Here is an 18,999-nt window from a genome sequence, read left to right on the forward strand (position 1 = left end):
TTTCAGATCTGCGGTACGAGAAGTTCTTCTGTGGGGGAAAAATGACATCGGGAATAATTACAGTTTAGCCCTGATTGACCCTGGCTGCTGTTATCCCTCCCAAAATTTCATCATAAACCCTATTAATAGGATCACGGTTATTTGACAGCACATATACAGTAATACCGTGAGTGCAATTTAATTGACAGGAGATGTATTTATAATCTTTATAATCATAATCTTTGAGGAAAACAGGTCAGAGTGTTGCTACAGAGGCCTACATTTATTTAACTGTTTTTTTATCAAAACTGGTTTTTTAACAGCAGTAGTCGCATATACATTTCCTAAAGATAAATCCATCCGGCCAATTTCTAACCACTGTTTCTGATTCAGGGTCGGGGGGCAGCTGGAGTCTATCCCAGCATGCAACAGGCAGAAGGCAGGATACACCCTGGATAGGACACCAGTCCATCGCAAGACACACACACACACACTCCAATCCAACACAGGACACACACACACACACACACACACACACACACACACACACACACACACACACACACACACACACACACACACACACACACACACACACACACCAGTCCATCACAGGACACCAGGGCCAGTTTTCTCAAAAGACAAGCCATCAGCATATCTCTGGACTGAGGGAGGAAACTGGATCACCTGGAGGAAACACAGATCAACACAGAGAGAACATGCAAACTCCACACAGACAGCACCCCAGGGCCCCAGCCCTATATAAATATATAGGTATAAAATCGAGTGTACAAGTTTTATGCCTCTGCAGTGAAAACAAGAGAGGTTGACATTCTTTCCTACTTTGCCCTGACTGCATTCCTAACAACAATCTGCACATTTTCAAATACATCCCAGAAGTAAATTCCAATTCCGATTCCAGAAAGCTAGCACAGTACTGTAGTGGGGTTTTTTTCCGAAATACAGAGTTCGGATCAGTTCTGTGGAGCTTCCCGAACTGGGCGAAGAGTTTGATTATTCAATAATTAGAGAACAAACCTATAAAACATCAATGTGTGTGTGGTTTTTTTTTGTTCGGCTCGATTGAAGAGTTTATTGAATCCAAAATAGAAAAATAACAGAAAATTAAGACATATACAGCATTTACACTGTTTAATGGCACTGATACGAAATCCCAAAGACGTTTTTTTTTGCGAGAACATCGATTTCTGAAACGGCGCGGAAGCGACGCGGGAGATGCCCACAGAGCCCCGTGACTAAGCGTGCTCGTTTTGGAAAGTTTTTTGTCGGGAAAGCTGGGGTGGATGCAGTCTGCTTGGCCTTAAAATGAGCTAAAAAAGGAGTCTTCCGTCACCGTGTGAAGCGAACACGGGTCTGGGTGAACATTTCGGACATACGCGGCGCATCCGGAGTCCAAGGTCCGTGGTTTTGCACAAAAGGTCAGAGGAGTTTGTGGACACTCCGACTCACGACCGCCAGGAGAAATCAAAACTCAGTTTCCAGTCCCAGCCGGACACGTCAGTAACACAGGACGTCAGCTTCCAGTCATTCCTGATTTAATTTTTTTCTACTCCCGTTTTGAAGGAACAGTTTTAACTAGAAGAAAGTTGTAGCACTACTAGGGCTAGTGCAGAAAAAAAAAACACCCAAAATTGTTGTAAGGAATAATAATAATAAATAATATTTTTAACAGTACACAACGAGCCCTTTTCGTTCAAAAAAGGGGCGCGTTTCAGATGCAGCACGTTTCCCGCTACGAAAACTTCAAGTAATCCTTATCATCTCGGAAAACGCGAAACAACCCCCCCAAAATATATATATATATGTCAAAACTTCAAGCAGCAACTCAGGTCGAAAAGGAAATAAAAACAAACCAACAGAATTCCTCAGGGCATCGCGACCCCACGGGTGGTGGGAGAGCCGCGCGCTCCAGCGGAATTCCGTGAAAAAAACACTTTCTTATTTACAAATAAGAAAACCCACTGAGCGGGTCGTGGTCTTTTTTTTTTTTTGCATGCATGCACGTCTCCCTTGGGAAAAGAAGAGTGGATCTGGAGACTGGCAGGTGGCAGGTGGAGACAATGTTTTGCACACACAATTGCGCAATTTTACAGTGTGCAGGAGTGACCAATCATCATCAGGACAGGTGTGCAGGAGTGACCAATCATCATCAGGACAGGTGTGCAGTGTGTTAGTGTGCAGGAGTGACCAATCATCATCAGGACAGGTGTGCAGGAGTGACCAATCATCATCAGGACAGGTGGGCAGTGTGTTAGTGTGCAGGAGTGACAGATCATCAGGACAGGTGTGCAGTGTGTAGTGTGCAGGAGTGACCAATCATCATCAGGACAGGTGTGCAGTGTGTTAGTGTGCAGGAGTGACAGATCATCAGGACAGGTGTGCAGTGTGTTAATGTGCAGGAGTGACCAATCATCACCGGGACAGGTGTGCAGGAGTGACAGATCATCATCAGGACAGGTGTGCAGTGTTTTAGTGTGTAGTGTGCAGGAGTGACAGATCATCATCAGGACAGGTGTGCAGTGTTTTAGTGTGTAGTGTGCAGGAGTGACAGATCATCATCAGGACAGGTGGGCAGTGTGTTAGTGTGCAGGAGTGACAGATCATCATCAGGACAGGTGGGCAGTGTGTAGTGTGCAGGAGTGACAGATCATCATCAGGACAGGAGTGCAGTGTGTAGTGTGCAGGAGTGACAGATCATCAGGACAGGTGGGCAGTGTGTAGTGTGCAGGAGTGACAGATCATCAGGACAGGTGTGCAGTGTGTTAGTGTGCAGGAGTGACAGATCATCAGGACAGGTGTGCAGTGTTTTAGTGTGTAGTGTGCAGGAGTGACAGATCATCATCAGGACAGGTGGGCAGTGTGTAGTGTGCAGGAGTGACAGATCATCATCAGGACAGGTGGGCAGTGTGTAGTGTGCAGGAGTGACAGATCATCATCAGGACAGGTGGGCAGTGTGTAGTGTGCAGGAGTGACAGATCATCATCAGGACAGGTGGGCAGTGTGTAGTGTGTAGTGTGCAGGAGTGACAGATCATCATCAGGACAGGTGGGCAGTGTGTAGTGTGTAGTGTGCAGGAGTGACAGATCATCATCAGGACAGGTGGGCAGTGTGTAGTGTGCAGGAGTGACAGATCATCATCAGGACAGGTGGGCAGTGTGTAGTGTGTAGTGTGCAGGAGTGACAGATCATCATCAGGACAGGTGGGCAGTGTGTAGTGTGCAGGAGTGACAGATCATCATCAGGACAGGTGGGCAGTGTGTAGTGTGTAGTGTGCAGGAGTGACAGATCATCATCAGGACAGGTGGGCAGTGTGTAGTGTGCAGGAGTGACAGATCATCATCAGGACAGGTGGGCAGTGTGTAGTGTGTAGTGTGCAGGAGTGACAGATCATCATCAGGACAGGTGGGCAGTGTGTAGTGTGTAGTGTGCAGGAGTGACAGATCATCATCAGGACAGGTGGGCAGTGTGTAGTGTGCAGGAGTGACAGATCATCATCAGGACAGGTGGGCAGTGTGTAGTGTGTAGTGTGCAGGAGTGACAGATCATCATCAGGACAGGTGGGCAGTGTGTAGTGTGCAGGAGTGACAGATCATCATCAGGACAGGTGGGCAGTGTGTAGTGTGTAGTGTGCAGGAGTGACAGATCATCATCAGGACAGGTGGGCAGTGTGTAGTGTGCAGGAGTGACAGATCATCATCAGGACAGGTGGGCAGTGTGTAGTGTGTAGTGTGCAGGAGTGACAGATCATCATCAGGACAGGTGGGCAGTGTGTAGTGTGCAGGAGTGACAGATCATCATCAGGACAGGTGGGCAGTGTGTAGTGTGCAGGAGTGACAGATCATCATCAGGACAGGTGGGCAGTGTGTAGTGTGTAGTGTGCAGGAGTGACAGATCATCAGGACAGGTGGGCAGTGTGTAGTGTGCAGGAGTGACAGATCATCATCAGGACAGGTGGGCAGTGTGTAGTGTGCAGGAGTGACAGATCATCATCAGGACAGGTGGGCAGTGTGTAGTGTGTAGTGTGCAGGAGTGACAGATCATCAGGACAGGTGGGCAGTGTGTAGTGTGCAGGAGTGACCAATCATCATCAGGACAGGTGGGCAGTGTGTAGTGTGCAGGAGTGACAGATCATCATCAGGACAGGTGGGCAGTGTGTAGTGTGCAGGAGTGACCAAGCATCATCAGGACAGGTGGGCAGTGTGTAGTGTGTAGGAGTGACGCAGGGCCACAGTTATTATCTATAATTTGCCATATGCCAGGTGCCCAGGCTTCTTTCCCATCTGGAGAGAAAACAAATCCTAAGAAAACACTTCAGAATAAAAGAAGGTCACCGTCACTTTTAAAAATAACACTTTTCATCACAAAGCGCTGCAGTGTCAAGGACAACCATACCAATTTTTCTGTAACATTAATATAATGTAAAAATTCACAAATGTCATCCATTCATATTGCATCGAATATGGCTCAGATTTTCAAAGATAAATATGCAAAATCAATACCACATCCAAATTACCGATCAAACTATTCAAGAAAAGAAAAACAAAAACCAAACGGAAATTCAGTGGAAAGGTTTTGCTAATATTCCACAGGCACACACTCTCAATAACTGGATACAGGAAGATAGGCCTCAGTTTCTGAAAGTACCAAAGTGAGTTGGAAGAATAATTTCTATATTTGGTGTGTCTTCAATGTCGTTTGCTATTCCTACACACAGCAGGCAATACCTTACATACCTTCTGTTAAAATTGCCTTTTTTGGATACCAGTCACTGTCCTGCTGTCAATATTAAATCAATATATTATACCCAGGCCTACCTTGGTCTACAGAAAGCCCCACAGAGACTGGGGCGTTGTGTCATCGTTGTGTATCTGTGCTCTCTGCAGTCAAACCTTTTCCTTTTCTTCTTCCTTTTCCCCCACAATTCCCAGCAGGAAGAAGAACGAGTCTCTGTCGTTGGTTTGTTTTTTGTTTTTTTGCTTCAGAACTCCATTACAAAAGGAGCGAAGGAGTCAAAAGAGCCACAGAAGGAGGAAAACGGCGCGCTGATGGAAAAGTTACTGCGCGATAAACAAATCCTCCTGAGGAAAACGAGCCTGTGCCCAAGGAACGTCAGCGCACCCTGTTCCTCGAACCCGGGCTCGGCTGGTTTTTGCTTGTTTGAGAGCACCGCAACCACCAGCGCAGGACTGAGAGGCAGAGAGCTGGACTGGGAAGACAGCTGTGTGGAGGCCTGGGTTTCAGGAATGTTCCATGGGGTTCTGGTCCGGTTCTGGCCCGGTTCAACAAGAAGAGTTTCAGATGGGTCACGAGACTCTCTCCCCTTTAATTCTGCTTTCCAGTGTCCTGCAGGGGAACGTCTCACGATATGACCCATCTCTTTTATCCCACAAAACGTTTCCTCCCTACAGTAATTCTGCACACCGGCTAGCCAGTCAGTTGCTGAGGTGCCCTTTGCAAGAGCTCAGCTGGTTAAGACAAGATGGCAGCCTTGTCTGGACCACATTTCCCAGAAACCTTTGGGCTGCTCTGTCACCTGACCAATTAGCTTCCAGAAAACCAAAGGATTCTGGGGAATGTGGTCCAGACAATACTGGTCTTACCTACAGTGTAGCTGTTCCATATGTAAGCAATTTGGTTGCTTGTAACTACTGTAAATTGTGAGAATGATTTCTCAAGTGTGAACCCAGTTTTAGAGGTATAATACAATTAAATTATACAGGCAAATAATGTTAGTACAGCCCCCTCCCTTTATCTACACCTGAAAACAGCCCAAACCGAAAATAAATAGCACTTTCTAAGTCAAAACACAACCCGATCTATCATGATTAAATTCCAAAGATAACTGAGCAAGACACGGATTTGCATTAAAAAAAACTAGCACTGCATTGCTTTGTACTCAACAACAAATTCATACCAAAAAGAGAATGTTAACTTTTCACGCAAAGTTCCTTTTCAACGCATCTAGATCATTTAAAAGGTAGCTTGTGGGACAAAAGTATTCGCCCACCTGTACAAACAACTAAACAGGAAATAAAAGACTATATAAATCGGTAGGCTCACTTGTAACTCAAAGAAAAAAAAAAATATCCGTCTTCCTGTTTCACCGGCTTGGCAGATCAGAGCTGCTGGGAATTTTGGAGCAGTCGTGACCATCAGTGACAATCTACCTGCTCATCCTGGTGTTGAAATGTGGCTCTGGCCCTGGGGACCTTACTCCTGTGTCCTGATTTTAAACAGACACCTGCTGCTGGACGTGGCGTCCCACTAATACTGTCTGAAAGGCAGGAATAACATCATCATGAAGAGCCAGTGGACCATAAGAGGGAGCTTTTGGGTTCTCATAGTAATAACATAGGGTGACCAGCGCTGGACTCTGTAACACTGCTGCAATTCAAGGCTCTGTGAGAAATACACCCTGCGTGGGTCTCCTTCAGCCCTCTCTGGAAGTGGACGTTTCCACCACAAATCAGACTCATCTCGAACCTTCACCAGGACTGCGCTGTGACTCCCTTTTTTCTCTGGACTGCAGACTTCTGCTCATGTCTTTTTCTCGGCTTACCGCAAATGTGTGTCAATCAAAGTCGAAAAAATACGCTTTTGACCTTTGCCCCTGCATGCCTTTCTTTTGCAAAGATTTAGCAAGTGGGCGAATACTTCTGTCCTACCCCCGGGAGCAAAGAACAATTAACAGCGAATGCCGAGCTTTTTCCATTTGTGCAAAACGCATCGTTTTTCCATTTCGATCTGGGTCTGGTCTAGAACTACTCATTTTGTGCAACTCGTCCTGGGTTGTCCTCATAAGGTGCTTGCTCTCTGCAATGCCAGGCTGGGCAAAGTCACTCTTAAAAAGTAACCCGTTGGCGCTGCAAATCATTTGCTGAAAGGATATCTTCAAGATAAAGAAGCAGCATGGGAAAAAACGCTTCTTTTTCAGACCTCTTTTTTTCCCAGTGATCAATGCAGTGTTAGTACATTTAGCTGGTTACGTAACGCACTGCCTCTTGAACACAATCCTTCCCCATTGTCTGCTTATTATCTGCTTCTCTCATGCTTATTGGTGCCTACCTGCAAATAAGCATTTTGTGGCACTCGTGCATATGCCAATAAACTGAACTGAACTTAGTTTCAAAACCGCTCAAAACAACTGGTAAGGGGAATGGATTACATTTTTGAAAAGTAACGTTCTACCACACTGAAAATACAGTTGTTTTGGAAGCAGAGCTCTTGGCGGGCTGTTCTGTCCCGGGTGATGAATAATACTGTAAACCATGACAGGGGAAACAGACCTAAGATCAAGAGATGAATGATAGGCTGTAGCTGGGCATATCCCATAAGTATCCCATACTTCTCCCACAAGAATCCTATGAGTGTCCCACATGTATCCAACAAGAATCCTTACATATCCCTTATGTATCCTATGAGTATCCCATATGTATCCCACAAGTATACTATATTATCCCACATGAATCAAACAAGAATCCTTACATCTCCCACGAGTATCCAATGAGTAGTCTGTATGTATCCCACAAGTATATCCGTATGTATCCCACAAGTTTCCTTACGGATCCCGTACGGATATGCTGAAGCAGATCAATATCATCATTTCAATGTTGACAAACCAGAGGTCACAAGTGGAAACTAGAGAAGCGCTGTAAAATCTGAGGCACGTCTTTACACAGAGGGTGGTGGGGGTGGGGAACAAGCTGCCCAGCCATGTTGTTGAAGCCGATACCCTGGTTTCTCTCTAGACACAGCTGGGTGAGCTCCTCCAGTCAGGACAGGAGGATCTTCTTTACACAGAGGGTGGTGGGAGTGTGGAACAAACTGCCCAGCCACGTTGTTGAAGCTGATACCCTGGCTTCTCTCCAGACACAGCTGGGCGAGCTCCTCCAGTCAGGACAGGAGGATCTTCTTTACACAGAGGGTGGTGGGAGTGTGGAACAAGCTGCCCAGCCACGTTGTTGAAGCTGATACCCTGGCTTCTCTCCAGACACAGCTGGGCGAGCTCCTCCAGTCAGGACAGGAGGCTCTTCTTTACACAGAGGGTGGTGGGAGTGTGGAACAAGCTGCCCAGCCACGTTGTTGAAGCCGATACCCCAGCTTTACTTTAAAAAAAAAAAGCTGGATGAGATCCTGGCATCCATTAACTGATAACATCCAAACAGGTCAGATGGGATGGGCCGATGGGCCAACTCTCGATTCTTACTGGTCTCGTGTTCCTTTGATATTCGAAAAATAAGAACCGGACGCTGAGCGTGGCTTAAAAAAGGTTAATGCTTGTCTTCTGGTGAATTATAATCAACCAGGCAAGGAACATCGCCTATAAATTCCCTCAGCTGTGGAAATGGTTCTGCTCTCACGTCTTGCCAGATGAAAGATATACAGAAGCTTGTTCTGCCGATATGTTCCCCAGACTTTACAGCCCGCGCATGTGAGAGAGTATAGCACATGGCCGAGCCACAGCTTAGAAAATTTCTAGGTAGGTTATGAACACAGATGTCCTGGGTGGTGAGCCTGACGTATTATTGAATTATTATGAGGATGAATCCCTCTTATTTACACCTCCCCTTTGTCCCCAGGCCTAAGTAATGAACTCACAAACTGAGGCACTTGTGCACTAACACATACTGCACTTCATTTGTCTGTGATCGGATCTGATCACAATCTGTCGCCGTATCCCATGAGTATTCCACAAGCATCCCATATGTATCTTACGAGCATCCCACAAATATGCCATGAGCGTCCTAGGAGTATCCCACAAGAATCCCATGAGCATCCTATGAGTATCCCACAAGTATCTCACGAGCACCCTATGAGTATCCCACAAATATGCCATGAGCATCCTATGAGTATTCCACAAGTATCCCATGCGCATCCTATAAGAATCCCAAAAATATGCCATGAGCATCCTATGAGCATCCCACAAGAATCCCATGAGCATCCTATGAACATCCCACAAGTATCCCACGAGCATCCCACAAGAATCCCATGTGCATCCTATGAGTATCCCACAAATATGCCATGAGTATCCTATGAGCATCCCACAAGTATCCCATGCGCATCCTATAAGAATCCCAAAAATATGCCATGAGCATCCTATGAGCATCCCACAAGAATCCCATGAGCATCCTATGAACATCCCACAAGTATCCCACGAGCATCCCATAAGAATCCCACAAGAATCCCATGTGCATCCTATGAGTATCCCACAAATATGCCATGAGTATCCTATGAGCATCCCACAAGTATCCCATGCGCATCCTATAAGAATCCCAAAAATATGCCATGAGCATCCCACAAGAATCCCATGAGCATCCTATGAACATCCCACAAGTATCCCACGAGCATCCCACAAGAATCCCATGTGCATCCTATGAGTATCCCACAAATATGCCATGAGTATCCTATGAGCATCCCACAAGAATCCCATGAGCATCCTATGAACATCCCACAAGTATCCCATGAGCATCCCACAAGAATCCCACAAGAATCCCACGTGCATCCTATGAGTGTCCCACAAATATCCCACGAGTATCCCACGAGTATCCCACGAGTATCCTCAGAGGACTTGTCCGTTTCTTCACTTCTCTGGAGAACAGGAGAGCGGCTTCAGCTCACTGTACATCCGTCGGGGAATTTGCACAAAGTGATCCTCTGAGCAGCACAAGGGATATTCCGAAAAATATCTCCCGGAATCTCTCTGGGGAGAGTTCTCGCCCGCTGGGAACGGGAGCCAGGCGCGTTTGACACGAGGCAGCGCGAGGGGGGGGTCCCCGGCTCATCCTGACCGACCAGCTCCACAGATCCCCCCCCCCGTCGGTCCGCGGGGTCGGTGCTGGGGGGCTCGCGTCTGGGGGCCCGACTGCAGCAGGACGGGCCCCGGGGGGAGAAGGCGGGCAGGCCGGCGTCACCCCATGACCAAAATCAGGGCCCCCGGCCGCGTCCCCGAGTCCAAAAAAAACGATCGGACGGACTCTCTGGCGCCGACCCCCTCCCCTCCCCCAGCCCGGCAGCAATGAATTTCAAAAACCCTCTCGGCGAAGTCCCAGGAGACCAGTCCTCCCGGGGTGGGGGGGTGGGGCTACCCGCCCCCCCCGGCCCCCAGAGCGCAGCAGGGGGAGGACCTGTCCGGACCGGTGACTCATACGGCCGTCTCCAGGTCCTCGTGGGAGATCATCGGCTGCTGCTGCTGGCTCTGCAGGTAGGACGCCAGGTCCGGGTCGCCAGCTTCCTGGGCCTTGTCCCCTGGGGTCTTGCCCTGAGACAGGAGGGACAGGGTCACAGGGATTGCTTGGCACCATGCAAAAGTAGTTCCTGACACTTATAACGTATACCACTTCTCTGGACCCTCCACTCAGAGCTCTTCCCAGGTCAGAGGGAATCCCACTACCCCCACCAGTGTGCGGCCCCACCTGGATGATGCTCCAGTCCTCTCACACACACCAGCTCTCAGTGGGGAGGAGAGCAGAGGGATGGAGCCAGTTCAGAGAGGGGGGTTATTAGGAGGCCATGAGGGGTAAAGACCAGGGGGGGAATTTGGCCAGGACACTGGGGTAACACCCCTACTCTTGTCGAGAGACACCCCGGGATTGTTAATGACCACAGAGAGTCAGGACCTCGGTTTGACGTCTCATCCGAAGGACGGCGCCTGTTTACAGTCTAGTGTCCCCGTCACTATACTGGGGCATGAGGACCCACACAGACCGCAGGGTGAGCGCCCCCTGCTGGCCCCACTCACACCTCTCCCAGCAGCAGCCCCAGCTTTCCCAGGAGTCTCCCCTCCAGGTACTGGCCAGGCTCCCGCCTGCTGGGCTCCAGTGGGGTTTGTCAGCTGGGAGCTGCAGGGGGACACAGCTGCTGGATAGATGGGAGTACCCATTTGTGCTGGCCCACGGAGTTCACCGGACAAGAAAACAAGGCCGACAGGAAACAGGATTTCCTCTGCCAGGCCAGGAGAGTCTGGGACAGGATCGCGGATCTGAAACACGCTGCCCGTCCGCGGCGACGCTGGGGCGGCCCCTAAGTGGATGAGGGGAGTCTTCCGCCCTTGAAACAGGCAGCAGAGACCCGAAGTCCCGGGCGGGTGTTTGTCGGACCATCTTGATCAGGCAGGGAGGGCTCACCTGGAAGTTGAGCTTGGAGAGCGATGCTCCGGCGTCGATGAGCGCCTGACACACGCCGCGGTGCCGATGGAAGGCTGCTTTGTGCAAGGCTGTGTCTCCCCTGGAAGAGGCACAGGACAGACCGTCTGACACCCTCCGAGCCCTGTGCAAACAGCCTCTCCTGAACGACTCCCTCCCTGCGCACACCCCTCGAAGGAGAATACAGTCCCAGCCGGCCCTCCAGCCCCTGAAAGTGTGCTTCTAGTAGCATGAGCTAAAACCAAGTTAAAAACAGAACCCCGTATGGTACAGTTCCACCGATTCAAAAGGAGCCAACCAAATTTAAATCTGTGGATTAGGTTTTTTTTGTCACACACCATTAGAAAGCTAATAGGCGGAGTGGTGGCTCTGTGGCTCAGGATCTGTGCCTGTGGCTGGGAGGTTGCTGGTTCAAATCCCGCAGCCGGCAGAGGAATCCTACTCTGTTGGGCCCCTGAGTGAGACCCTTAACCCCAACTGCTCCAAGGGCGCTGTATAAATGTCTGACCCTGCGCTCTGACCCCCAGCTTCTCTCTCCCTGTCTGTGTGTCTCCTGGAGAGCAGGCTGGGGTCTGAGAAAAGACAAACTCCGAATGCAAGACATTGTAAAGGGTTAATAAAGTGATGTTATTATTATTATTAAATCTCTAGATTAAAAGGGAGTCGTACAGATGACAAGCTCTTGATGAAAATGAATGAGACAGGCAGGTAAAAATTCTGCAGATGAAAGCAAAAATCAAACCGGATTAAAAACTCTCGGCTCAACACCCGTAAAACATACAGATTCGAATCTCCAGATTCAAGTGGAGTCATAACGGATTAAACTCTCTCTAGATTAACAACTGGGTGATGCAAACGTCTAGATTGAAAACCACCGAGCTATACGTGCTTTGTTTACGTTTTAGTCAGAGGACTCCAGAATCAAAAACGTGCTTACGTTTCGCTGTCTTCGGAGTCCACTGTCAGGCTGGACCCTGGGATTAAAAACGACAGAAGTTGATAGGTTGAGTGGCCATGCTGCTTTTCTTGGGAAACTCGGATTTCCTGTTTAGCTAAAAACAGTCTCTCCTGTTTAATAATAATTAAACATATTATTATTATATACTATAATAATCCCTTACACTTGTATAGCGCCTGTCTGGACCCTCCACTCCGAGCTCTTCCCAGGTCAGGGGGAATCCCACTACCCCCACCAGTGTGCAGCCCCACCTGGATGATGCTCCAGTCCTCTCCCACACACCAGCTCTCAGTGGGGAGGAGAGCAGAGGGATGGAGCCAGTTCAGAGAGGGGGGTTATTAGGAGGCCATGAGGGGTAAAGGCCAGGGGGGGGAATTTGGCCAGGACACTGGGGTAACACCCCTACTCTTGTCGAGAGACACCCTTGGATTGTTAATGACCACAGAGAGTCAGGACCTCGGTTTTGCGTCTCATCTGAAGGACGGCGCCTGTTTACAGTCTAGTGTCCCCGTCGCTATACTGGGGCATGAGGACCCACACGGACGGCAGGGTGAGCGCCCCCTGCTGGCCCCACTCACACCTCTCCCAGCAGCAGCCTCAGCTTTCCCAGGAGTCTCCCCTCCAGGTACTGGCCAGGCTCCCACCTGCTGGGCTCCAGTGGGGTTTGTCAGCTGGGAGCTGCAGGGGGACACGGCTGCTGGCTGGTAGTATTCGCGTTTTCGGGAACAGGGGCTCCCGGTGACCTCACGCCCCCCTCCCCCCCAGCGGGAGGCTCACCGTGCTCCAGGATGAACGCCGTGATGTCCGCGTGCCCGTGCTGGGCGGCCAGGTGCAGGGCAGAGAGTCCGCCGGAGTTCCTGACCTGCAGGCTGGCACCTCTCCCCCAGGCCTTGGAGAACTGCGGCACAGAAGAGCCAGGAATCAGGCGGGGTTTCGCCCCTCGGGAAGGGCTCGGACACGGCCGGACAGCACCGGAACCCACCCCCCACCCTCCCGGCAGGAGACGATCAAGGCCTGATAATAAAGGCTTAGTAGAGGCAAAACAGACTCCGATTTCCCAATATATCATTGACGTTATTGAAACATTTGACACATTTCGAATTGAGGACAAAATCGGGAGCTTTGTGGACGTCCTGTAAGTCTCCATGTTGCGAGAAAGCCCTGGTCTCTCCACTGGCCAGAGGGGGGAGTTAGTGAGAACTGCGAGGTGAGGCGGCCCTTCCTGCTCACTAGTCCCTGTACTGGCTGAGGCGCTGTGATGGACGAGTGGACAAGGACAGGCTGTTGAACTTGATGTTGTAAGAAAGCCCTGGTCTCTCCACTGGCCAGAGGGGGGAGTTAGTGAGAACTGCGAGGTGAGGTGGCCCTTCCTGCTCACTAGTCCCTGTACTGGCTGAGGCGCTGTGATGGAAGAGTGGACAAGGACAGGCTGTTGAACTTGATGTTGTGAGAAAGCCCTGGTCTCTCCACTGGCCAGAGGGGGAGTTTGTGGGAACTGTGAGGTGAGGCGGCCCTTCCTGCTCACTAGTCCCTGTACTGGCTGAGGCGCTGTGATGGACGAGTGGACAAGTTCAGGCTGTGCAGGAATGTTCCCAGGTGACCTGCAGGCAGAGTTAACGAGCAGTACGTGTCAGTGAAGCCGCCTGGCGGTGGAGAGCGATACTTCTGCTGGAGGAGAAGAGCCGATTCACAGGCCTGCTTGACCACAGAGTCACAGGCCCGCCTCACCCCACCGGAGCTCTCGCTGGCCTGGTTCTGGATCGCAGAGCCCGGCGCGGCGCGGACCTGGAAATGTCCTCTATTCTGTGCTGTAAACTGGGGGTTTTACTAGTTACTGTGGTACATTTGACTATCGCTGCGGTTCGAAATGCCCTCGTCAATGCTGATTCTTTCTGACCCCCGAAACAGAAAGACGGCGCTGCAGTGAACTTCTCCAGTAACCTTTCCGGTTGGGGGCAGGCAGCTCACCTTCTGGATATCGCCACAGGCCGCTGCCTTCAGAAGAGCTGGGGGAAGAGAACGCAGCTCAGGGTTACGAAGCCAGTGCCTTCCCGGCGAACTGTCCCAAGACCAGGCTTTATATAATGTCTGTCCATGTATACACTGTATGGGAAGGGACAAGTAACAGGTTTATTCCCGGCTGGAAGGAGAAGAAAGAAAACGCAACGTTTCGGCTGTGGAGTCTTCTTCAGGTGTGTCAAGACTCCGCTGAAACGTTGTGTTTTCTTTCTTCTCTTTTCAGCGGGGAATAAATCTGTTACTTGTTGCTTTGCAGCCTGAGGCAGCTCCCCACCTGAACTATTTGTACTGTATGTGTACATGCATCTATGTGTTTGTGTCTGTGTGTTTGTATATATGCATGTGTCTATGTGTCTGTATATATGCATGTGTCTGTGTGTTTGTATATATGCATGTGTCTGTGTGTTTGTATATATGCATGTGTCTGTGTGTTTGTATATATGCATGTGTCTATGTGTTTGTATATATGCATGTGTCTATGTGACTGTATATATGCATGTGTCTATGTGCCTGTATATATGCATGTGTCTATGTGCCTGTATATATGCATGTCTATGTGCCTGTATATATGCATGTGTCTATGTGCCTGTATATATGCATGTCTATGTGCCTGTATATATGCATGTCTATGTGCCTGTATATATGCATGTGTCTACGTACCTGGATATATGCATGTGTCTGTGTGTTTGTATATATGCATGTGTCTACGTGTTTGTATATATGCATTTGTCTATGTGTTTGTATACTGTATATGCATGTGTCTGTGTGTTTTTATATATGCATGAGCCTGTGTGTTTGTACAGTATATATGCCTGTGTCTATGTGCCTGTATATATGCATGTGTCTATGTGCCTGTATATATGCATTTGTCTACGTACCTGGATATATGCCTGTGTCTATGTGTTTGTATATATGTATATTTGTATACATGTATATTTCTATGATATGTGTGAATGTGTCTGTATGTCTATGCAAATGTCAGCCTTGTCAACACGTATGACTCCCATGTCTGCCATCCATATGGCTGACCAAATCCGACTGTGTTGCACTCTTACAGCAGGTGGTGATGGGTAATGGAAAATGCACCCCGTCCCTATGCACAGAAAGCAATGAGATGACTATCTGCACGGGCAGGACATGGCCGTCTACAGGCTGGGCTGGACATGAGCAGTCCTGCTGACGATCCAGGCCTTACCTTGTTCGTCTGAAGATAGGGGCGTCCTGAGGAAATAAAAACCGGGGAAATTCAAGTCAAGGCGGGATCTCGCAGGGAAATGGGTAACAACGTTCTAGATCTTTCTCCAGATGCAGATACTGGAGACCCACAGAAAAAGCCCAAAGCTGAGCTGCTTTCTGCTGAATCTTTACCGAACAAAACACAGCTGTCATGGAGGCCCGACGATGATGCCTGGGAGGGAGACAGAAGGCTGACCGTAGACAAGAGGGAAGTTCTGTTCACACCTCGGATCTCCTACATGGGCCAGTACCCCGATCCAAAGTGAACCCAGATGATTCTAAATGTTGAAAACGAGTCCCAGGCCCGCACCTCACTTCGGTGAAACTCTCCAGAGCCCTATATCTGAGCTCTGAGCCCTGAGCCCTGAGCCCTGAGCCCTGTGTCTGAGCCCTGAGCCCTGTGTCTGAGCCCTGAGCTCTGTATCTGAGCTCTGAGCCCTGTATCTGAGCTCTGAGCCCTGTATCTGAGCTCTGAGCCCTGTATCTGAGCCCTGAGCCCTGTATCTGAGCCCTGAGTTCTGTATCTGAGCCCTGAGCCCTGTATCTGAGCCCTGAGCTCTGTATCTGAGCTCTGAGCCCTGTATCTGAGCCCTGAGCCCTGTATCTGAGCCCTGAGCCCTGTATCTGAGCCCTGAGCCCTGTATCTGAGCCCTGAGTTCTGTATCTGAGCCCTGAGCCCTGTATCTGAGCCCTGAGCTCTGTATCTGAGCCCTGAGCCCTGAGTTCTGTATCTGAGCCCTGAGCTCTGTATCTGAGCCCTGAGCCCTGTATCTGAGCCCTGAGCCCTGTATCTGAGCCCTGAGCCCTGAGCTCTGTATCTGAGCCTTGAGCTCTGTATCTGAGCTCTGAGCCCTGAGCACTGAGCCCTGAGCTCTGAGCCCTGAGCCCTGAGCTCTGAGCCCTGAGCCCTGAGCTCTGTATCTGAGCCCTGAGCCCTGTATCTGAGCCCTGAACTCTGTATCTGAGCTCTGAGCCCTGAGCCCTGAGCTCTGTATCTGAGCCCTGAGCCCTGAGCACTGTATCTGAGCCCTGAACTCTGTATCTGAGCTCTGAGCCCTGAGCCCTGAGCCCTGTATCTGAGCCCTGAACTCTGTATCTGAGCCCTGAGCCCTGAGCCCTGTATCTGAGCCCTGAGCTCTGTATCTGAGCTCTGAGCCCTGAGCCCTGTATCTGAGCTCCGAACCCTGAGTCCAACACGTAAAACCTTCGTCCAACACATCAACCCACTGTCCAACATCCATCCAGGACATTTATGACAGACGGTGCCCGAGGAAGGCTCTAAGCATCATCAAAGACCCCACACACCCCAGCTACAGTCTGTATGACTCTCTACCATCTGGAAAACGGTACAGGAGCATTCGGGCCCGGACTACCAGACTCAGAGACAGTTTTTACCCCTGCACTATCAAACTATTCAACTCCCAGCCTCTCTCGCCTACGATCTGAACCTCACAGTGGCTTCCCTCTTACCAAAACTGAAATCTACCTCTACCTCGCATGTCAAAAAGCTCACTATAATTTTCTATCCTTTATTTCTTCCTGCTGATGTATGCTTTTGCACTCCTGATGTTGTTTTATTACCTGCAGCCTGTTGTCGTTTTGCACGCTGCCTGTTGTCTCTGTCTTTCTTTTCTCATACAATTGCATTGTTGTTTTTTTTGCACTACTTATCGCCCGAGAGCTCGCTAAACAGCATTTCGTTATACCATATACCTGTGTACGAGTGTAAATAACAATAAACTTGCACTTGAAAAACCAGCCCGCAAAACGAACGGCCAACCGAAAGAATTAAGCCTTGAGCTCCTTCGATCTTCCTGCCACAGAGGTGAGAGGGGAACCTACCCAGAGCTGGGCTCCACCACAACGTCCGGCATGCCAGGACCCCCGGAGGGCTGTCCCAGGACTTCTGGGTCCAGGATGAAGATCTCGTCCTGGGAAATCTCCGTCACAAAATGCAGGTGCTCCTGCAGAGTGGGGGGCAAAACGACACCGGCGTCCCTTGAGGAAGTTTTCAGTCCGGTCCCTCACCCGCGGCGCGGAACAACGGGAAAACCGTTCACCCGGCCTCGCGCCCACAAAGAGCCGGATCACGAGCGGAGCTCCGGCTGGGATTCGCCAGACGCCTGTTCAGACATCGGGAAAGCTACACCTCCTGTACGGCCCAGTTCAGCGCATCCCACAGCCCAGTGGGAGACCAGTTTATGAGGGCAGCGGGTTTACAGAGACACCGGTACTCAGTAGGAGTTAACTGGTGCGCAGCTGAAACCAGCTCCTGCCGAGAAATACCAGGATTTTGGTCTGTTAGCAGGGAAGCGCATTGCTACCGCCAAGGAAAAATGTGTTGTAGATTTCTAGTAATTCGATAGTAATTCCCGCGTGCTTTATGCGATCACGCGGTAGCGCAATTGTGATACGCTACCTGGATCGCTACTTGGGGACGCGCAGTTTTAAGCAGGGGAAAACATAATTGCACGGATAACTATTCATAACAGAGCCATCACTGCTTAAATAATTAATAATAATTGCTTCCACTTATATAGCGCCTGTCTGGACCCTCCACTCAGAGCTCTTCCCAGGTCAGGGGGAATCCCACTACCCCCACCAGTGTGCAGCCCCACCTGGATGATGCTCCAGTCCTCTCCCACACACCAGCTCTCAGTGGGGAGGAGAGCAGAGGGATGGAGCCAGTTCAGAGAGGGGGGTTATTAGGAGGCCATGAGGGGTAAAGGCCAGGGGGGAAATTTGGTCAGGACACTGGGGTAACACCCCTACTCTTGTCGAGAGACACCCTGGGATTGTTAATGACCACAGAGAGTCAGGACCTCGGTTTGACGTCTCATCCGAAGGACGGCGCCTGTTTACAGTCTAGTGTCCCCGTCACTATACTGGGGCATGAGGACCCACACAGACCGCAGGGTGAGCGCCCCCTGCTGGCCCCACTCACGCCTCTCCCAGCAGCAGCCTTAGTTTTTTCCCAGGAGTCTCCAGTGGGGCTGCCAGTTGTGAGCTGCAGGGTGATATGGCTGCTGGCTGCTTTGATCTCTCAATCCCACAACACCTCAGGCTCGTCAGGATTCCGTTCCTACTGCGCTAGAAATCGCCCCGATTGCAGGACGACTCCACCCCGTTCAGACGTCAATCTGTACGAATTCTGCCGCGCTGGAGCTCGCAGCAGCTCCTGGGTGCGTCCGGTGCACCCCGCGACAGGGTGCCCACACGCTGACCTTATCGTCGCTATCTCGGCACTACGAGATGCTTTCCGCGGAATTCCGAGAATTCCCGAGGTGGCAGCAAATCGCTTCCGCGCGTTAGCTAACCTGCCGCCAACTCCTCCTGGCGCGGACTGGTCACGGATGTCGGGGAGGACGCACGCGGGGAACGGCAGGGGAGGGAAAATAGACCCTATGGGTAGCGGTGAGGCAGGGGGTTACCCCGGGCTCACGAGGTCGGGCGATGTCGGGTTGAAACCCGTGCCCTCGGGCCGCAGAGGTGCCGGGCCGGGTCTCAAGACATCCGAACCCCCTCAACGATGAGCCAGGAGAAAAGGGTGACCCGGAAACACATAGTCCCAGACACAGACCCACCGGAAGGACAAGCCAAGCACAGGGAAACTAGGGGACAGGACAGAGCAGGAGCGCCCTCTGG

General features: G+C 50.4%; 1 protein-coding gene and 1 long non-coding RNA gene across 7 annotated transcripts in view; one reads left to right on the top strand and one right to left on the bottom strand.

Annotated features, from left to right (window-relative positions):
- Positions 1-1,999: 1,999 nt before the first annotated feature.
- LOC148654400 (uncharacterized) lies at positions 2,000-2,820 on the top strand. Of its 4 annotated transcripts, none has more exons than XR_015941378.1 (3): positions 2,000-2,092; positions 2,126-2,457; positions 2,666-2,820. It is a non-coding gene; the product is annotated as an uncharacterized LOC148654400 (long non-coding RNA). The 4 variants fall into 4 exon arrangements; XR_015941376.1 differs by having other exon boundaries at positions 2,060-2,248; positions 2,293-2,457; XR_015941377.1 differs by having other exon boundaries at positions 2,060-2,173; positions 2,207-2,457.
- A 1,376-nt stretch (positions 2,821-4,196) lies between these two features.
- Positions 4,197-18,999, bottom strand: part of dgki (diacylglycerol kinase, iota) — a 72,733-nt gene continuing 57,930 nt past the window's right edge. For all 3 annotated transcript variants that reach the window (XM_088646448.1, XM_088646449.1, XM_088646446.1), the window contains 7 exons: positions 17,197-17,318; positions 15,314-15,339; positions 14,068-14,105; positions 12,877-12,997; positions 12,079-12,115; positions 11,124-11,223; positions 4,197-10,258 (listed from right to left, as the gene is read on the bottom strand). In XM_088646448.1, coding sequence (XP_088502574.1) covers positions 10,142-10,258; positions 11,124-11,223; positions 12,079-12,115; positions 12,877-12,997; positions 14,068-14,105; positions 15,314-15,339; positions 17,197-17,318 — 561 coding nt within the window. In that variant the 3' untranslated portion in view covers positions 4,197-10,141. The remainder of the gene's footprint in view (positions 10,259-11,123; positions 11,224-12,078; positions 12,116-12,876; positions 12,998-14,067; positions 14,106-15,313; positions 15,340-17,196; positions 17,319-18,999) is intronic.

This window comes from Lepisosteus platostomus, chromosome 9 (genome assembly GCF_059453375.1).
Source record: "Lepisosteus platostomus isolate fLepPlt1 chromosome 9, fLepPlt1.hap1, whole genome shotgun sequence".
Taxonomy (NCBI): domain Eukaryota; kingdom Metazoa; phylum Chordata; class Actinopteri; order Semionotiformes; family Lepisosteidae; genus Lepisosteus; species Lepisosteus platostomus.